The sequence below is a fragment of the Heterocephalus glaber genome, unplaced genomic scaffold, assembly GCF_053883595.1.
Source record: "Heterocephalus glaber isolate CG9 unplaced genomic scaffold, H.glaber_assembly_v1.0 deba00000621, whole genome shotgun sequence".
Classification (NCBI taxonomy): domain Eukaryota; kingdom Metazoa; phylum Chordata; class Mammalia; order Rodentia; family Bathyergidae; genus Heterocephalus; species Heterocephalus glaber.
Window position 1 is genome coordinate 18771423 of NW_028258153.1, and position 16767 is coordinate 18788189.

At 37.8% G+C, this 16767-nt stretch overlaps 1 protein-coding gene across 19 annotated transcripts in view; it reads left to right on the top strand.

Annotated features, from left to right (window-relative positions):
* The window catches only part of Ino80d (INO80 complex subunit D), an 87706-nt gene extending 70939 nt beyond the window's left edge, over nt 1-16767 (top strand). For all 19 annotated transcript variants that reach the window (XM_087206247.1, XM_087206250.1, XM_087206256.1 and 16 more), the window contains 3 exons: nt 2443-2660; nt 3373-3530; nt 4963-16767. In XM_087206247.1, the coding sequence (XP_087062373.1) occupies nt 2443-2660; nt 3373-3530; nt 4963-6128 (1542 nt within the window). In that variant the 3' untranslated portion in view covers nt 6129-16767. The remainder of the gene's footprint in view (nt 1-2442; nt 2661-3372; nt 3531-4962) is intronic.

The following is a 16767-nucleotide window of genomic DNA, read 5'->3' on the forward strand; positions in this document are numbered from 1 at the left end:
AAAGATAGATAGCTACTCTCATAAGAATCAGGATAGGGGGCTGTGGAAAGGTGGAGGACCCTGGGCCTTTGTTCTCAGCTGCTTTTATAGGGGGTAGGAGTCAGAGAGGAATCCCCCCCCGCCCCCCGCAGTGTGCCAAAATGGAATTGGCTTTGGGGCACCTCTGTATACCGGCATTTCTTCCAGTGGTATACGCAGCTTCTTTTTGTCTGTTTGCTTGTCTTTGACCTACCTTTTAAGGCCTTGTCTTTGGAGTGGGCAGCTCATTGGCAAGGGGTACCTTATTCATGGTTAGCTTAGAGCTAGTGAGTATGTGAATATCTATTGTACTTTTATCATGACCCTAGAGTGAATAATATAGTGACTCTAGAGTGAATATACATGTGTAAAAGTGTATATGTTAATACATAGGTGTGAATACACAGTGCCTTAAAGTTAGTTGCCCCCCCTTCCTTCCCCTATATTGTATTGGAGGTGGGGGAGGCTTATTGTTTGTACACTTGGCTTTCTCTCTGTGTCCTGCCTGTCAGCTCTTGGGTCTTTTGGTGTAAGTCCCAAGGCCATTTAGTGCCCTTCTTTTATTTGGTTTTTCTCTCTCTCTAATCTCATCCTTGACCTATTTCCCAAGGGAATTTTTCTGGTAAAATTTTTTTTAACTCCTTCTAGTCAGGATTAGCTAGAAGACCTAAGGGGGCTTCTAGAGTATTTTCTTGTCTACAGATCCCAGACCTTACAAAAACATAAAAATTGCACATATTAATGGGATAACATTTGATCTTTCATTACATATATATAATGCATAATGTTTAAATCAGGTTAAACTTATCTCCTCAAACACTTATCATCTTTTATGGTAAAAACTTTGAAAATCCTTTTAGGTTTGTTTTGCTTTTTCATTTGTTTGTTTATTTTTTTGACACAGAGTCTCACTATGTAGTTCAGTCGGACTGTGAACTCACTGTATAGCCTGAGCTGGCCTCAAACCCATGCAGTCTCCTGCCTCAGCCTCCCAAATGATGAGATTACATGCATGCACTGCCATGCCTGGCTTAGTTTTTAAACTACTTACCAGTCCAGTTATTTAAATACATGGTGACCAAAAATTGCATAGCTTTTTGTTAATTTTTATATAATAGAAGATATTAAAATGGCAATTTTATCAAATTTATTCAATAATTTTTCTCTGTTATATCTTAAAACATTAAATACACAGAACAGTGTTACAATCTGGACAGTAGTATCTAGTCTCTCTGAATTCTTTTTGCATTACTGCCTTCCTTTGAATAACACACTTTACACTGTCATGTTGGCCTTCCCTTTTCTTCTGTGGGTGGTATAATTTCAATAACATGTCTACCTGCTAAACATAATGGTGAGGACGTCGATGATGGATGTCTCGTTTGGTGTTTTGCTATCCCATATTTTTCAATTAGTTGGTCTGTTAGACCTAATCTAAGTTATAAGTGACTTTTTGCACCTCCTTGGTTTGAATAAATAACAAATGAGTTCCATATTGTTTGGTCCAGAAGGTGCATAAATATTTTATAATAATATTTTTTCCTTGCATTTTGACTGTTTTTCTTTTTGGTACTGGGGATTAAACTCGGGACCTTGTGCTTGCGAGGCAGGTGCCAGAACCACTGAGCTAAATTCCCGGCCCTTTTCTTTGCACTTTGATTACAGGGTAGCTTGTTAGATATTGGTCAACTCTGTCAGCACCACCCATAGAATTATTATAATCATTGACCACTATTGGAATCTTTTAGTTTCATTTCTTTCAAACTCTATCATTTCTGTATTATGAATATTTGACAATAAGATCACTTTTTTTGTCTTTCCGTTGAAATAACACAGACTTTTTCTCTCTGATACACTAACATTTCTCTCTTTTTCAGTTTTTTCTTTTGCACATCTTTTGGCATTTCTTCCCGTTCAGTCTGTGTCCCAAACATGTCCATTTTATATTGTAAAAGAATATAGCTGAGTTTTGGAGGAGCATCAAAATTATATCTAATGTACTTATGATAAGAGTTTTTATAGACTGTAGGTTATTTTTCACAAATAAATTAGTAAAAGAAAATAACCAGAACTTACTATATTTCACTAGAAACAAACATCAAAATTGAATACAATGTTCTAAATAAAAAGTATGCAAAAAAATAATCAATGTAAAACAAATAAACAGATGTTACAAGTGTATCTTGTGCAAACAAGAAATGACAGGATGAAATGACATCTGCCCAAGCGAAACACAGGGTAGTCAGTATGTAAACAAATGTGCTGCCCAAGTAATGCTTGGGGCAAACTGTTAAGTGGTTAAAATGCATAGAATGTTTTTATCTGTGGCCACCTTACTGTACAGTTACAAACCAGGAGGGCAGAAGGGTAAGTGTTGATCAGTGGATAATCTCAGTTAAAAGAACTTTTTTATTTACTCCAAAGGATAATTTCTTGAGAGGAGATAACTCTCGTAAAGTTCAGCACCAGCAGCAGAGGAAACCCAGGAAAAAAACCAAGCCTCCTGCACTTACCAAAAAACATAAGAAAAAGAGACGGCGTGGACCTCGTCGACCCCAGAAGCCCATTCCCCCTGCGGTCCCCCAGGGGAACCTCAGCATGCCCACCAGCATCTCACTGCCAGTGGAGGCCCCTCACATCCGGTCAGTGGGGCGCGAGCCTTGCTTTTCCTTGTGTTTCCTGATTGTTCTCAGTCTGCCATGGCGTGGGTATCCTAGCCATTCAGTCGATCAGCCCATAGTTCTCTTTGTAGTCTTGTTTACACATCCTACCAGTATCAAAACTTTGACTGTGGCAAAGTGAGAAGATGCTAAAATGAGAACGTAATTGTATATTCTCGGATGTTTCTGTTTTAAAATGAATTCCATGTGTTCCAATGAATATTTCATAAGAAATGTGATATGTTATTAGTTTTATGAGACTTAAGCATTTTGACCAGATGGCTTCTGTTTCAGCTAAGCATTTTAATTTTACCTGTTTATTTCATTTTAAAAATTATTATTTTAACCAGATTTGAAATTCTACTAAAATGCATTAACATATACTTGATAGACCAAATTGTGATTCATTCTATTAATATAAAGCAAAACTACCATCTAGTGTGGATTGTCTTACTTCAGTCATTGATACAGATTGCAGAAATACATGACTGATTGTGACCAGGTCTTTTTTGAAATGTGTCTCCTCTCAAATTTCCTTATCATAGGAAGGAGATGTTTTCTATTATAATTTCCCATGGTTGTGTTGAGTATAAGAACCCTAACAGACATTAGCTTCTTTTCTTGTTGGATGAACTTGTCTTGGTGACACTGGTGTGGAGATTATGGCCCCAGGATCAACCACACTGTCTTCCAGGAGCCCATCCACCCCAGAGCTGAGTGCTGATGAGTTGCCAGATGATATTGCCAATGAGATCAGCGACATTCCACACGACTTGGAACTGAACCAGGAGGACTTCTCTGATGTCCTGCCCAGGCTACCTGATGACCTACAGGATTTTGATTTTTTTGAAGGTATGGTCCATATTTTGATGAAGGAAACTGGTTTGAAGAATGAGTTCATAAGAAGGGAAATCGTTTTGGGGAAGGTGTCTGAAATGTTCATCTTCATATAACATGTTTTTCACTGTAGAGGTAGATATATATATTTATTTATTTATGACTCCTAAAGTTATTTTACCCTTTGCAGAAGTGAAGACTGTATAATTTATTTAGCCAAATTATATGCTTAATACTTTGATGGTGAGATCTATAACTTCGTTCCTTTAAAATGAATAATTTTACTGTAGTTTATATTAAAAAAGGGTATGTAAAATATAAGTTTATCAAAGTCTTTTAGAACTGTTTCCTAATTTAATAAAGGGCTGAGTATGCAGATCAGTGGTATAAGATGTGAATAGCATGGGTTCAGTGCCCAGTATTGGAGGAAAAAAGAGCCTGCCCTAATTTTACTATCCACCCTTGTCCTTCAACTGAAATGTACTCTCCCAAAACAAAGTTTCCTCTGTCCCAGTGGTTTCAAGGGATATCTTTTGCACTCTTGGAATTTTTTTTTTTTTTTTTGCTACTAAAAATTGGATATTTCCATGGTGATTAATCAATTCCTAACAATAGATTTTTAAAATATTGAAACTGAGGGCCAGGGATTTAGCTCAGTGGTTCCACTGCCTGCCTCGCAAGTGTAAGGACCGGAGTTCAATCCCCAGTACCAGAAAAAAAAATATTGAAACTGAAATTGAAGTATGTTTGTGGGCTGAAAAATTGGGAAGGAATGAGAAGGATTAGTGAGTCAAGCAATGAAAAGTAAGCGCTTAATGAACTAAGTGCTTAATGCTGTACTATAAAATATACACATGAATTTCTCTGTTCTAGTCTTCCCCAGCTGGAAGAATGTAGGCATCAATAGGTCAAGCAAGGTGCACCTGTTCTACACAGCCTTGCTTTCTGTTTTAATGACCTAAATATGATTTTAGCTAAAACATGTATGATCACGTGGTCATTATAGGTTTTAAATTGGTAATCCAGAGGGTTCCTAAGAACTTAATGAAATGGTTTTTGTTTTGCTTTGTTTTGGGCAGTTACCGGAGCCTTGAGACAAGGTCTTGCCAAGTTGCCCAGGCTGGTTTTGAACTTGTGATCATCCTGCCTCAGGCTCCTGAGTAGTTGAGATTACAGGCCTGCACCACCATGCCCAGTTGATAAGATAGCTTTTGAGAATATTACGAATAAACTGAAGATAGTGGTTCAAGTTTCAAGACAGCTGATGTTTCAGATTTTTTATAAATTAATATTTTGCTTTCTCCTTCCAAGGTAATTCTTAGAAATTTCTCTTTTCAGGAGGGCATCTCTTTCAATAGAATATTAATTAAAATAGTTCAAATGTGTGGCTATTGTACTGTAGGCAGATATGCACTCTGCTGATTCTTGATGCCTTTTCTTGACTCAGGGAAGAATGGAGACCTCCTCCCGATGAGCGAAGAGGCCGAGGAGCTTGAGCGGGCCTTGCAGGCCGTCACTTCTCTTGAGTGCCTGAGTACCATTGGGGTCCTTTCCCAGTCAGATGGTGTGTCCGTCCAGGAGCTGTCAGATAGAGGAATAGGGGTGTTTTCCACGGGCACTGGAGCTTCAGGAATCCATTCTTTGAGCCGAGAAGTGAACACGGACCTAGGGGAGCTATTGAACGGGCGTATAGTACCTGATAATTTTTCTAGTTTAGATCTGGATGAAAACCTGCTCCGTTCTGCTACCTTGTCTAACCCACCTACACCCCTGGCAGGGCAGATCCAGGGGCAGTTCTCTGCCCCAGCCAACGTTGGCCTTACTTCTGCCACTCTGATCAGCCAGAGTGCACTCGGGGAGCGAGCCTTCCCAGGACAGTTTCATGGAGTCCACGATGGCAGCCATGCCTCTCAGAGGCCACATCCTGCCCAGCTGCTGAGCAAGGCAGACGACCTGATCACCTCACGACAGCAATACAGCAGTGACCATTCACACTCCTCGCCCCACGGAAGCCATTATGATAGTGAGCACGTGCCGTCTCCCTACAGTGACCATATCACCTCGCCCCACACAACATCTTACTCTGGTGATAATATGGCAGCTACCTTTTCAGCAGAGATGCCCATCATGGCACAGCACTTGCTCCCCACACAACTTGAGGTGCCACTTGGAGGAGTGGTAAACCCCAGAACTCACTGGGGGAACCTCCCCGTCAACCTCGGTGAGCCCTCTCCATTCAGCAACCTTCTCGGCGCAGACGGACATCTTCTCTCCACTTCCCTCTCCACACCTCCCACCACCTCGAACTCAGAGACCACACAGCCTGCCTTCGCCACCGCAACCCCCAGCAGCTCCAGCGTGCTCCCGGGGTTGCCCCAGACCAGCTTCAGTGGCATGGGGCCTTCTGCGGAACTCATGGCCTCCACCTCTCCCAAGCAGCAGCTCCCTCAGTTCAGCGCAGCCTTCGGCCACCAGCTGAGTGCTCACAGTGGCATCCCCAAGGACCTGCAACCAAGCCACAGCTCCATAGCCCCCCCTACAGGCTTCACAGTGACAGGTGCCACAGCTACAAGTACCAATAATGCATCCTCTCCCTTCCCTTCTCCTAACTGAGCACGTCTGTGTCTCCAGGCAAGCGGGAACCCAGGTTTTCTTTGTTTCCTCTTTAGCACCCCTCTCCCCTTTCCTACAGAGATTTCCAAGTCAAAGACGGGGATTAGGGGGCGCTGCCTTCCCAGTCCAGCAGGTGGCCATGAGCAGGCCTGCCTCAGTGTTCACACGTGCTCCTTGGCACTGGTGCTCCTTCCCTTTGGCAGGCCCAGCGGCCTGGCCATTTCCTGGTGGTTCAGAACAGTGACTGGAGAGGATTGATTTTGAGCAGCAAGTCCTAGAAGTGGAAGATACCTCAGATTACCAGTGCCCTTTACTATTTGCTAGTATCCAGATCAATGCTTTCCATTCTCCAGCCAGGTTTCTACATAGTGAGTCTAGGCAGAATGATTCATTGGGTTCCTGTGTAGGAAGTAATAGGTGTGCGGACAGGTAGGTCAAGGTTCTGACTTAACACCAACTGCCAGCCACCATGATGAGGCCAGGATGTCATTCGTACTCATGATCATGGTTGGCTACAAAGGAAACAGTATCATTGACCACCTGTGAATGTGTGTGCACCCATATGTATGTTTTGTGCAGTGCAGGAAGTAGCCGTCTGGTTGTTTGTTTTTTAACCCCCTATGGTGAATAGAATGCTCTTTTCCTTTGCTATGTCTCGCACCCTAGTAATGTTGGTCCTTCTGTTCCATTGAGTTAACTAAAATTTCCTGAATAGAGAGGTGGATGGCCTGGTCGTGTGAACAGCACAGCCTTTTTCTGTTAAGTGTTGGTTCATGAAGAAACAGGACACAAAAAGCAGAAATCGTGTCAGCAATGGGATGTCATGGAAAGTTTTCCTGGAGTGGCCATGGGGCGGTCACTTTGCCCTTTTCAGATGTACATTTGTTTGAAGTCCCTTGCTCATGGAATACATTTGCAGGATGTAATTGAAGGAACTGTTTTGACATGAAAAGGCAGAATAGGTGAGATAGATCTGAAAGATGAAATCTGTGAACTCCTTGGTCCATCTTTTGCTTTGAATTTTTCATGTTTACAGTAGTGATTCTTTGGTAAGATTTGTAAAATGTTGAAGACGCTTGTAGAATCAGTGTACCGGTTGTGAAGTGATGTGTAATATCTGAAGGATACACATTTTAAAGTTTGTTTCAAAGCAGAATGTGGAAATTAGACATAAATTGTACCTGTGTTTGGTACTTTTAAAATAATTTAAGTACTTAAGTTTAAGTAAATTTGGAAATAGGTTGGGGAAATTCTTTTAAAGTACCAGAATTTTAGGGTTAAAAGTCACATTGGGTAGTTTAGTAAGTTGGTAACTATGAAATGAGTATGTGATGTTTCTTCTTGCCTGCCTTTCCCTCCAGCTCTCCCAGGAGGGTGGATCTAGATTTTAAAGGCATCTTTACTTTTGCTGCGAAGTTTCATTTTCCCTTAATACCATTGGCTATGTATACCTGAGTCCACTCTAATTTACACATATATATTTTAAAAGAAAAGTAGAGAGAGCATATGTATTAATGATGTAGTACAATAACCCATTCATCGGGGAGCATTTCATCTTCCTTCTTTCCTAATAAGTAAAAATTTGATGTATTTTCCTACTTCCTGTATGTATTTTCATGCCGTGCTAGTTCTAACCAGACCTTTCTTTTGAAAGCTTTTCTTTCTCTGCTTTTTAAAAGAATGATGGTGATCAGCAGGCATTATGCAGATACCATGTGCCTGAGCTTATGGGGGGAAATGTCACATGCCTGTATGAAATCATGATATGCCCTGTTTTGTATTTATTGAAGTTTTTTTGGGGGGCCAAAAATATGTTTGTAATATATTTACTTTTTTTTAAAGAATCATGTTTATTGATTGGAAGATTTATTTTTAATAGCTTTGTCTCTTTTGCAGATTGAGAAATTTCTAAATTATAAATTATGTCACAAAGCAAAATTATATTTGGTACCACCATAAATTTCTATTCTGAGTGGTGAGAGCAGATAATTTGAATACTTCTCACCTGTGAACCTATGTCAGTAAGCTTTTTTACTTTAGTGCACTGTAATGAAATGATGATGAGTAGTTACCTCTGCTCAAAAGTGTCATTTAGTTTGCTAAGCTATTTTCACATCCCATCATAACCATCACTAGAGAACCGCATTCCCGGTGGTTTTGTTTTGTCTCTGTTGAATAATAATGAAAGGTTGTAGCAGAGCAGCACATGGACTTCCTTATCAGTCTTTTGACAGTGAAGGGTGTCATGGTAGTTGATTTTAACTTTTTCTGGCTATTTGTCCCTTGTGTCAAATTCTTCAGCTGTCAGAACTGAGTTTGCAGTAAGTTGCACTTGTGTTGTTTGCAGTGTTCTGTTTTATGTCCAATTAAAAGCCCTTCTAGGGCCGGGGATTTAGCTCAGTGGTTCCGCTGCCTGCCTTGCAAGCACAAGGTCCTGAGTTCAATCCCTGGTACCAAATAAATAAATAAAAGCCCTTCTCTGCTTTCTAGCAAGGAGGCATGAAATGATCGGGAATGTTGCCAGTTACAGCTTCACACCAAAAACGTTCAGTATGTTCACTTTGTTTAGTCGCCCCTGGTAGTAGCCTAGGAAAGGGCACTTTTAGAAGGTAGCAGTGTAGGGTTGAATAATTAACAGAAACACTTTTCCTCTTTTCATCTACTTCAAAATAAATATCCAAGCTTTCACTTTGCTTTGCTTTACTGTTTCTGTGAGTCTCTTGTTTAGAAGAAAGAAGAACATCTATAAGCCCAGAGATATCCGTTACATTTTTCTATTACTTACTGGAGCAATTCTAATCTATTAATAGTAGGTTTGCTGTAAGTGTACAGAGAATGAAGTATCCTTTACTCCAAAATTATAAAAATTGATGTCTTTTAAAATGGCACTTATGTTATCACAAGGCAGTACTGGAATCAGAAACAGATCTTACATAAGTTCCTAATTAGGTAAAACGTAGCTCTTACTCTAGTGTTTAACACATGAAGAAATATGACAAAAAAGTTTCACTGTTTCTGCAGTTCTCCGGGACCATTTATAAAGGCCAGTTAGATTATGTACTGTGACTTAATTTTCAAAGTTGCTGCAGTTAATGGATTCATTCATTCTGTGCTCTGAGGACCTGTTATTCACTGACTGTGATTTATAGCATCTGCTGGAAAGATGGGGGTTTCTCTCCTTTAACTGTTAATATTACTTAATAAAAGCACATGACACATTTTTTTTCCTCTGTCAAAATGGCTTAGCGGTTTTCACATCTGGGTAGGTTATGTAGCTAGTAAACAATTCAGGATAGTAAATAGCAATTACATTTAACCCACCAAGTTACAGACTATGCAATGGAAAAAATTTTCTACTTATTGTCGCATAGCTTATACAGCAAAGGATTATTTTCTGTAGTAGACCTACCATGTGCGATATACCTGCTTTATAAATGACTTCCTGAGTAATTTCATGTTGGCAGGCAGTGTGGTATGTCTAGTGTCCCTCTATGAGAAGATTATAATTTAGTGAGAAGCCAATAATAGGTATGGAGAACAAGTTGGAAAGCGATTATTTTAAATTTTATTTTTCTTAAAATTTGGTGTTACCATCTTTTGTGGTTTAAGGCTAAAGAAAGCTAATACTTTATTTTTGCCAAATAACTGTTTATAAGATTTATTTCTGATTAATCTCTCAACTGAAGGTTAGGTCATTCTCTGTGACTAACTAACACTAAAGCTTTTCCTTGTTAAGTGTTCACCTGCAGTCCCGGTCCCAGTCTGCAGTGTCTGGGAGGAAACCGTGTCTGCGCCACCACACAGTGCCCTGTCCGTACCATTTCCTTTCACAGGAAAAAGTTAGATTTCTGTGGACCTGTAGTTCGAACTGTTGATAATTTGCATTAGAATTTGAGTCCACGTTGTCAATCCTTTATTGTCAGCTCATTGGTCCTGCAGTCCTTCCTGTGCCTTGCATCAGGTATGGGGGACATTGTAGGCTTTAGCAGCAATGCCTGCGTAAGGCAACACTGCTCTTCTTCTTTAACTTAGTTTTAAGGTTGTTGTGGATTGGTATTACAAAAAGATGAGGTATTAAAACTAAAGTAATTACTTAATAGGTTTGAAATTCATTAAAATTGTTTTGGGTGTGTACTTTTCAGTTATGTCATCTTTCTTTTTAGCTTTCTTTTAAAATTTCATTATTCTGGTACATATTGAATAATCTTAACAGAATGATCTGCTAAATGGTCAGCAGAACTCCCCAGGTTAATGAGGCAATTGAGAGGATTCCTTGAAAGAAATTTCCTCATACTGAACAGTCTTCATTTCTTTACCAATACTTGATTGTTCTAAGGATTTTTTTCTAAAAAACATATATTTTGTGGGATATATATATATTCATGAATACATGTAGATTTTTTTTCCTTCTTAATAAATTGAAAATAACCAAATCTTCACTGGTATTCTATAGAAAAGTAAAACTGTAATGATTTCTTAACATCTTGGCCTTTGTAATCTCATGCCCTTTCCTGTATCATATTCTAAAGGGAACCAAAATCATATTTAGTAGATTAAAGCAACATTTTAAATGCTATCTTTCAAATGATTTGTAACAAGTTTCAGCGAAGAACATATGCACATATTGGTTACACCTTTTCCCCTGGCAGTGAGTTAGGAAACACAGATACATCTCTTCTAATAACCAGTGTCAGCAGTGGTACACTAGTTGGTCAGACTTAGGGAGGCTTTTCCTTTTTAGTTCCAGGCTTTATTTTTTGTTAGCTTTGCTTTGCTTTCCTTTCCTTTCCTTTTCTTTTTTTTTTTTGAGGGGGTACCAGGGATTGAACTCAGGACCTTGCGCTTGCAAGGCAGGCGCGGCCCCACTGAGCTACATCCCCGGCCCCTGTTTTTTTTTTTTTTTTTTTTGCATTGTGACAGAACTAATCAGGGGAGATGGGGCATTTCAGAGAAAGTAAATTTGGTATGATTTTCTTCACCTTGTGTTCCCTAATTTGGAATGTTTGGAAAGTTGAAGAGCAGAGTTTGGGTGATCTGAAGTTTATTCTGAAAAACAGTCTTGTAAGAGGGCAGTGTGTTTATCTCTGAGTGAGCGACGTTGGGCAGCACAGCTTTTCCTCCTCCCTTCTCCCTACTCGCCTCTGCCAGCTCCCAGGACTGAAGTATGACTGTGTGATCTTGGCCGAAGAGTAATAGAATCCTCTTCCTTCACTTGTTTTCCCATTATTTTTGTTTCTTTGTTTAAGCTCTCTGTGCACCCAAAGTTTCCCATGGAAAGTGATTCAGCATGCAGGGCAGAAGCCCCCAGTGCAACTCAGTGCCACACCATTTCTTTTACTGGGGAGTAGACTGATTGGCCCTGAAATGGCTTCCACCTGCACCCTTAAGGTGCAGTTGGCTCTAATGGATAGTGCTGCCATGATGGAAAAGTTGACACATGGTGACATTGTCTTCATCTGTTTGGAAGGGTTGAGTCTGTTCTTCTCACAGTAATCGTTCTTTTCACTGTTATAGTATTGAGTACGTCTCAGGGATTCCTTGCGGAAATTAGGGCAGTTTTAAAAATAAGAATAGTTTTAAAAGAAACTAAAGGTGACCCATCATTGAAGAGAGTGCAAGAAAGAAAACATTTGGTTTCGCAGCCCACGTGTCTAACCTAGGACCTTTTCCTTTCTACTTCAGGCTCTCATCAGCTTCAGCATATGTAGACTCCTTTCCCATCGCACACAGCTTTAAAACTTTTATTTAAAAATTTCCTTCCCCAATGAGCTTTCAGAATACTTATTGTAGATTTTAAGAGAAAAGGTATATTAATTTATGCTATTAACATCACCTCATAAATTATAAGTTTTATACTAAAGCTGTATTGAGTGTAATGAATTATGTTGCTATGTGTTTAATAGCTAAAAATTATATATGAGCTTTTTTTTTTTTTTTGACAAAACAAACTAGTGAAGCACCTTTTTACACTGGATCTCTGCCGTGTCAAGGTGTATAGCTATCCTTTGCTACCTTGCAGATATATAAAACAAAAGGGTATCCTGGGGCCTCAAAATGTAGAACACCTTTTAGACCATTTATTATTGTTCATAGAACTGTTGAGAATCATGTTCTTAGTGAATCATCTGTGGTTTACACTTAAGATGGCTAGAAGCTTAGTTACAGGGTAAATAGAAATACATAGATCAAGTAAAACTCCCAACTACTGTAGCTGGAATTTGTGAACTAAGTTTTTAAGACCTCTTTTATTTCCTATTGATTTGTTCTTTGATTTACAGTTTATTCTGTAAGTTGGGAAGTAAAAATAGAGAAAATAATAGATGTTCTCAGTGTCTTATTCAGGAACTTTTTTATCCCTCCTCACCAAGGAATTCCCACTGTGACTTAAAAATACAATTAAATTTCTTGTGTGTGTGTTTATGTCTGTGTTTTTTACACACATGCAAAAATATACATTGGGGGCATATGTGTGAGAGAGATGAATGTGTGCTTATATAAAAATACAGAAAGGTAACCGAATGTATTGTAAATTATGATTTATGTAGTTGAGGGTATTAGAGTTACTGTCTCATTGTCTCTGTTGTATAAATACACCAAATTCTTCATCATGTTATGTTCAAAGGCTAGCTCTGATATCATGTGCATTTTATTTTAACCTTTGTATTAACTTATGTTTTTAAAGTGACATAAAAAACAGCAGATTCTAAGACCAACCTCTCACTTTTGAACATAAAAATGAGAGGGAAAGATAGACAGACTCAGACAGGAGCTGTGTTTAGTGGGGTGACGGGACCAGAGATCTGTTGAGCTTTCTTATGTTAATAATAGATTTTTTTTTCATTTCTCACTTATAAGATATTATTGATTATCTTTTCTTGGTGAAGTTAAGAGAAATTATGGGGGTTTATGAAAAATTATATAAAGGGGCTGCTTTGTTTTAGGAATTGATGGGATCATTTCACCATGCATATTTCAAAGGTAGGATGATTTCAGCTATTTCCAAAACATTTTTAAAATTTTTGTTTAGCTGTGCCCTTAGTAACGAGGTTAGAGTGCTCCTGTGCTCATCTTTTGGAAAAATTGTGCTACTCTTGACTTTTACTGATTCATGTGGAATTTTTTAAAAATACATTTCTATAGTTTGAATTTTAAGTTATTATTTTGCTATATATTCTTTACTGGAGTAATCTTGTGATGTAAAATATTAAAAACTAGAGTTAAATGTTCCAGTCACATTTTTAGTATTTAAAAAATAAAAACCCATGTACTTGGAAATATTTCAAAATGACTTCTGATAATAAATCTGAATTTGTAGTTGTCTTTGAGGCTTCCTTTCCTTCATCTTAGAAGACCTAGGAAACTTAATATGTTCTTTCTTACAGTTATATTTTTGTAGCATCTCTTGGTTTCATTCATTCTTGCTTTTGGATTTTTAAAAATCTGCATATTTCTTGTACATAAGCATGCAAATGAAAGAAGGGAGTTTGTAATGGTGCCATTTCTCCCTTCAGTTGCTGGTTAATGGGATTTATTACAATAAATTCCCTTTGATTGCAGGGTGAAAACAGACCCTTTTGTGTATATCTGTACAGAGATGTGTATATGGGATGTGGTGGCACTTTGCTGAATGTGAACTTGCCTTGTCAATGGAAAGATTGAAAAGTATCGTTTATTTATACATTTGTATAAATCTATATATACACGTATGTATATGTGTGTGTATAGATAAAGCTATATACATATATTTCCCTAAAAAATGTGTGTGTATAATAGGTAAACAGCCTTTTGTCTATGGAAAATTCTGGGTTATTCTGTAAGCCAGAGGAGGCAATGGTCTACAGTATGTCATCAGAGCATATTAAAATGGAAGTCCGTTGGATTATAGTTTTCTTCACAGCTCTCATAAATGAATACTTATCCTAATTGTTCCTACTCACAGGGCCCACCATTCTTCTCTTCACTACTTTCTAGTTAATCTCTCATCACTTTGGGGAAATTATCACAAATTACTGTGTTTTCCCCTCTTAATTATTACCTTTCTAGCTAGAAGCTTTCGGCTTAAATATGTTTCATAAGCTTCTGAACTGTTTCTTTTAAAGATCTTTAATCTCTGAAATTTTCTGAAAGGTACAACTTGTAAAAATACTTTCTATGGTAATCTGTAGGAATTGGGTAGTCATCATCTTTGTCTCAAAAACAAACATAGAGCCAATATTAAAACCAAACTAATTTTGAAACTTTTACCTAGATAACTTGAGGATATTTTACTTTTTTAAAAAAAAACTCTTAGGGCTGGGGATTTAGCTCAGTGGTTCTGCCGCCTGCCTTGAAAGTACAAGGACCCAAGTTCGATCCCTGGTACCTAAAAAAAATAAAAATGAAAATGAAAAAAAAGTTCTCAGATTTTATGACTGATATTACTTATAGTGTTAGGTTTATTTACATACTTGTCATTGAATTGTCATTTAAGGAATTTGGTTTACATTGTGGTTTAAATTTACCATTTGGATTTTAATGAAAAGCATACAAAGTCCCATGTAAGCCTCTTGAGTTCTGTGATTAATTTTATGATAAAACTGCTTTAGTGCATTCTTGCCTAATGAATTCTGCTATATTTCCTTTGACTTTTCTTGCAGTTGTGACATTGTTTTAACTTTGCTGCAGCTCTCTAGAAAATTTGCATCCCTATATATTGTGCCTTTAAAGCTCTTATGCACACACAGGTAGAAGTGTATATATACATGTTGGAGCATGTGTACATATACTTTCATGTCGCTCACACAGTATGTCTCTAGTATGTATTGTGGGAGTGGACATACAGATATTCAAAGGCAATGAAATGTTGCGCTCTAGATATATATGTATATAAATAATGTTGATAGAACTGTATATACACATGTACATGTATAAGTTTTAAATGGCAATCCTTTACATTTAGCAAAATGCTACCCCTACTGGAAAATTGTCACTGCAATGGCAGTTGTATGTAATGATTTAAAATACATTATCAGAAATTATTTAAAAAAATTTAAAAGTCTCATCTGAAACATCCACACATTATTTATTTATCTTCTTTTTCCTTTTATTATGTTTCTTTAACTGAAAGGGAGACTATCATTTTTTGAATGCCACCTGTCCAATGAGAGACAAGATTTACTTGAGGAACTTGCCTCAGTTTTCCTTTCTGAAATGGAGTTGTACCACACCCCAGCCTGTTATTTCAGTTATGAAGTGATCCTATTATTTCCATTAGTGTGTGTCATCTACCATCTCCTAGATCAACTCAATTCACCATTTTGCCTCTTCTTTTCATTAATAAATAATGATCATTGAGATCATTTTGCCTGGGGGTAAGTTAAGTACTCTCTTGCTGCAGGGAAATATATCACCTAATTGTTATTCTGCCTTGTTCAAAATTCAGCTTTGGAAGAAGACAGTTCTATCCTGAAGCTCTTACACACATTTTGCATTTATTTAAAGGTGTTCCTAATCTTTTTTTTTTTTTTTTTTTTTTTAAAGAACTCTTTAAGTTGCATATCCTTGATGTAGATTTAATTCTTATTCCCCACAGCTTCAGGTATTTTTCATTTGTGTGTCAGTTTGACACAATGAATGCAAGAGTGTTAAGAATATATTGTTATATATTATTTTATACTGTGATGAGTTGACAGCAGATTACATCTCAAGAACTTCCGAGAGGGGAAGGTAGATGGACAATCCTAAGCAGTAAGATGCTGGGGGCAGGGGTGTGTGTGGAGTCAGGGTACCCCTGAAGACCATAATAGAGAGGTTGGGGTTTGAATGATTTTAGAGTAGCTTAGCTGGAACTTGATATCAGAAGCAGCCTTTAACACAAAAAAGCCTCTTGGTAGTTATGTGGTACTAACTAGAGTAATGAAGTGTAACTTGAAACCAAGTTGCAGTGGGAAATCAAAGGTGAGGTAGCTTATTTGAAACCAGTGAAGGACAGATTGGACAGTTTTTAAATCTCTTCTAACAAACTAACTGCACGGTAGCAAGGACTAGCAGTTCTCAAAGCCCCTTTTCAGTGTTCTCATTCACTTTGGCACACAAGTATGTTTAATGTATCATACATTTAAAATATATTGAAAGCGAAAAAGCTGCTTAAAGGGAATTTACAAACTGAGAACCTTCTATTTGCTGTTAATAGTGGCTGCAAGCTTAGTTATATGCTCAAAAACTAGAAGCCACTTTTTAAAATTTTGACAGCAAAAGATGAGGAAGTGGGCAGACTTTGATAGGAGCCCCCATATCTGATGTAAAGGTGTGTCTGTGGCATTGGATGTGGTGTCCCTGATGCGGAAGATTATGGGCTTTTGGTTTGTAATTTCCCTTTAAACAAGAAGAGATGGCTCACATTTTCCATATATATCTCAATGAATGTACTGTATTACTGTTTTAAAATTTGATGAAATAATAATGGATTGGTCTCCTTTTGTTATCTGGTCCTTGTTTAATTTGTTTAAGGGTTTTTGTATACAAAGGTTTACATTTTTATGTATATTTTTCTTGTGTAAAAACTGATGTAATATGTGTATAAAACACTATGTATTATCTGTATATAGTGTGACAAAATGATCTTTCTTTTGGATGTATTAATAAATCTTGCTGTGAAGTA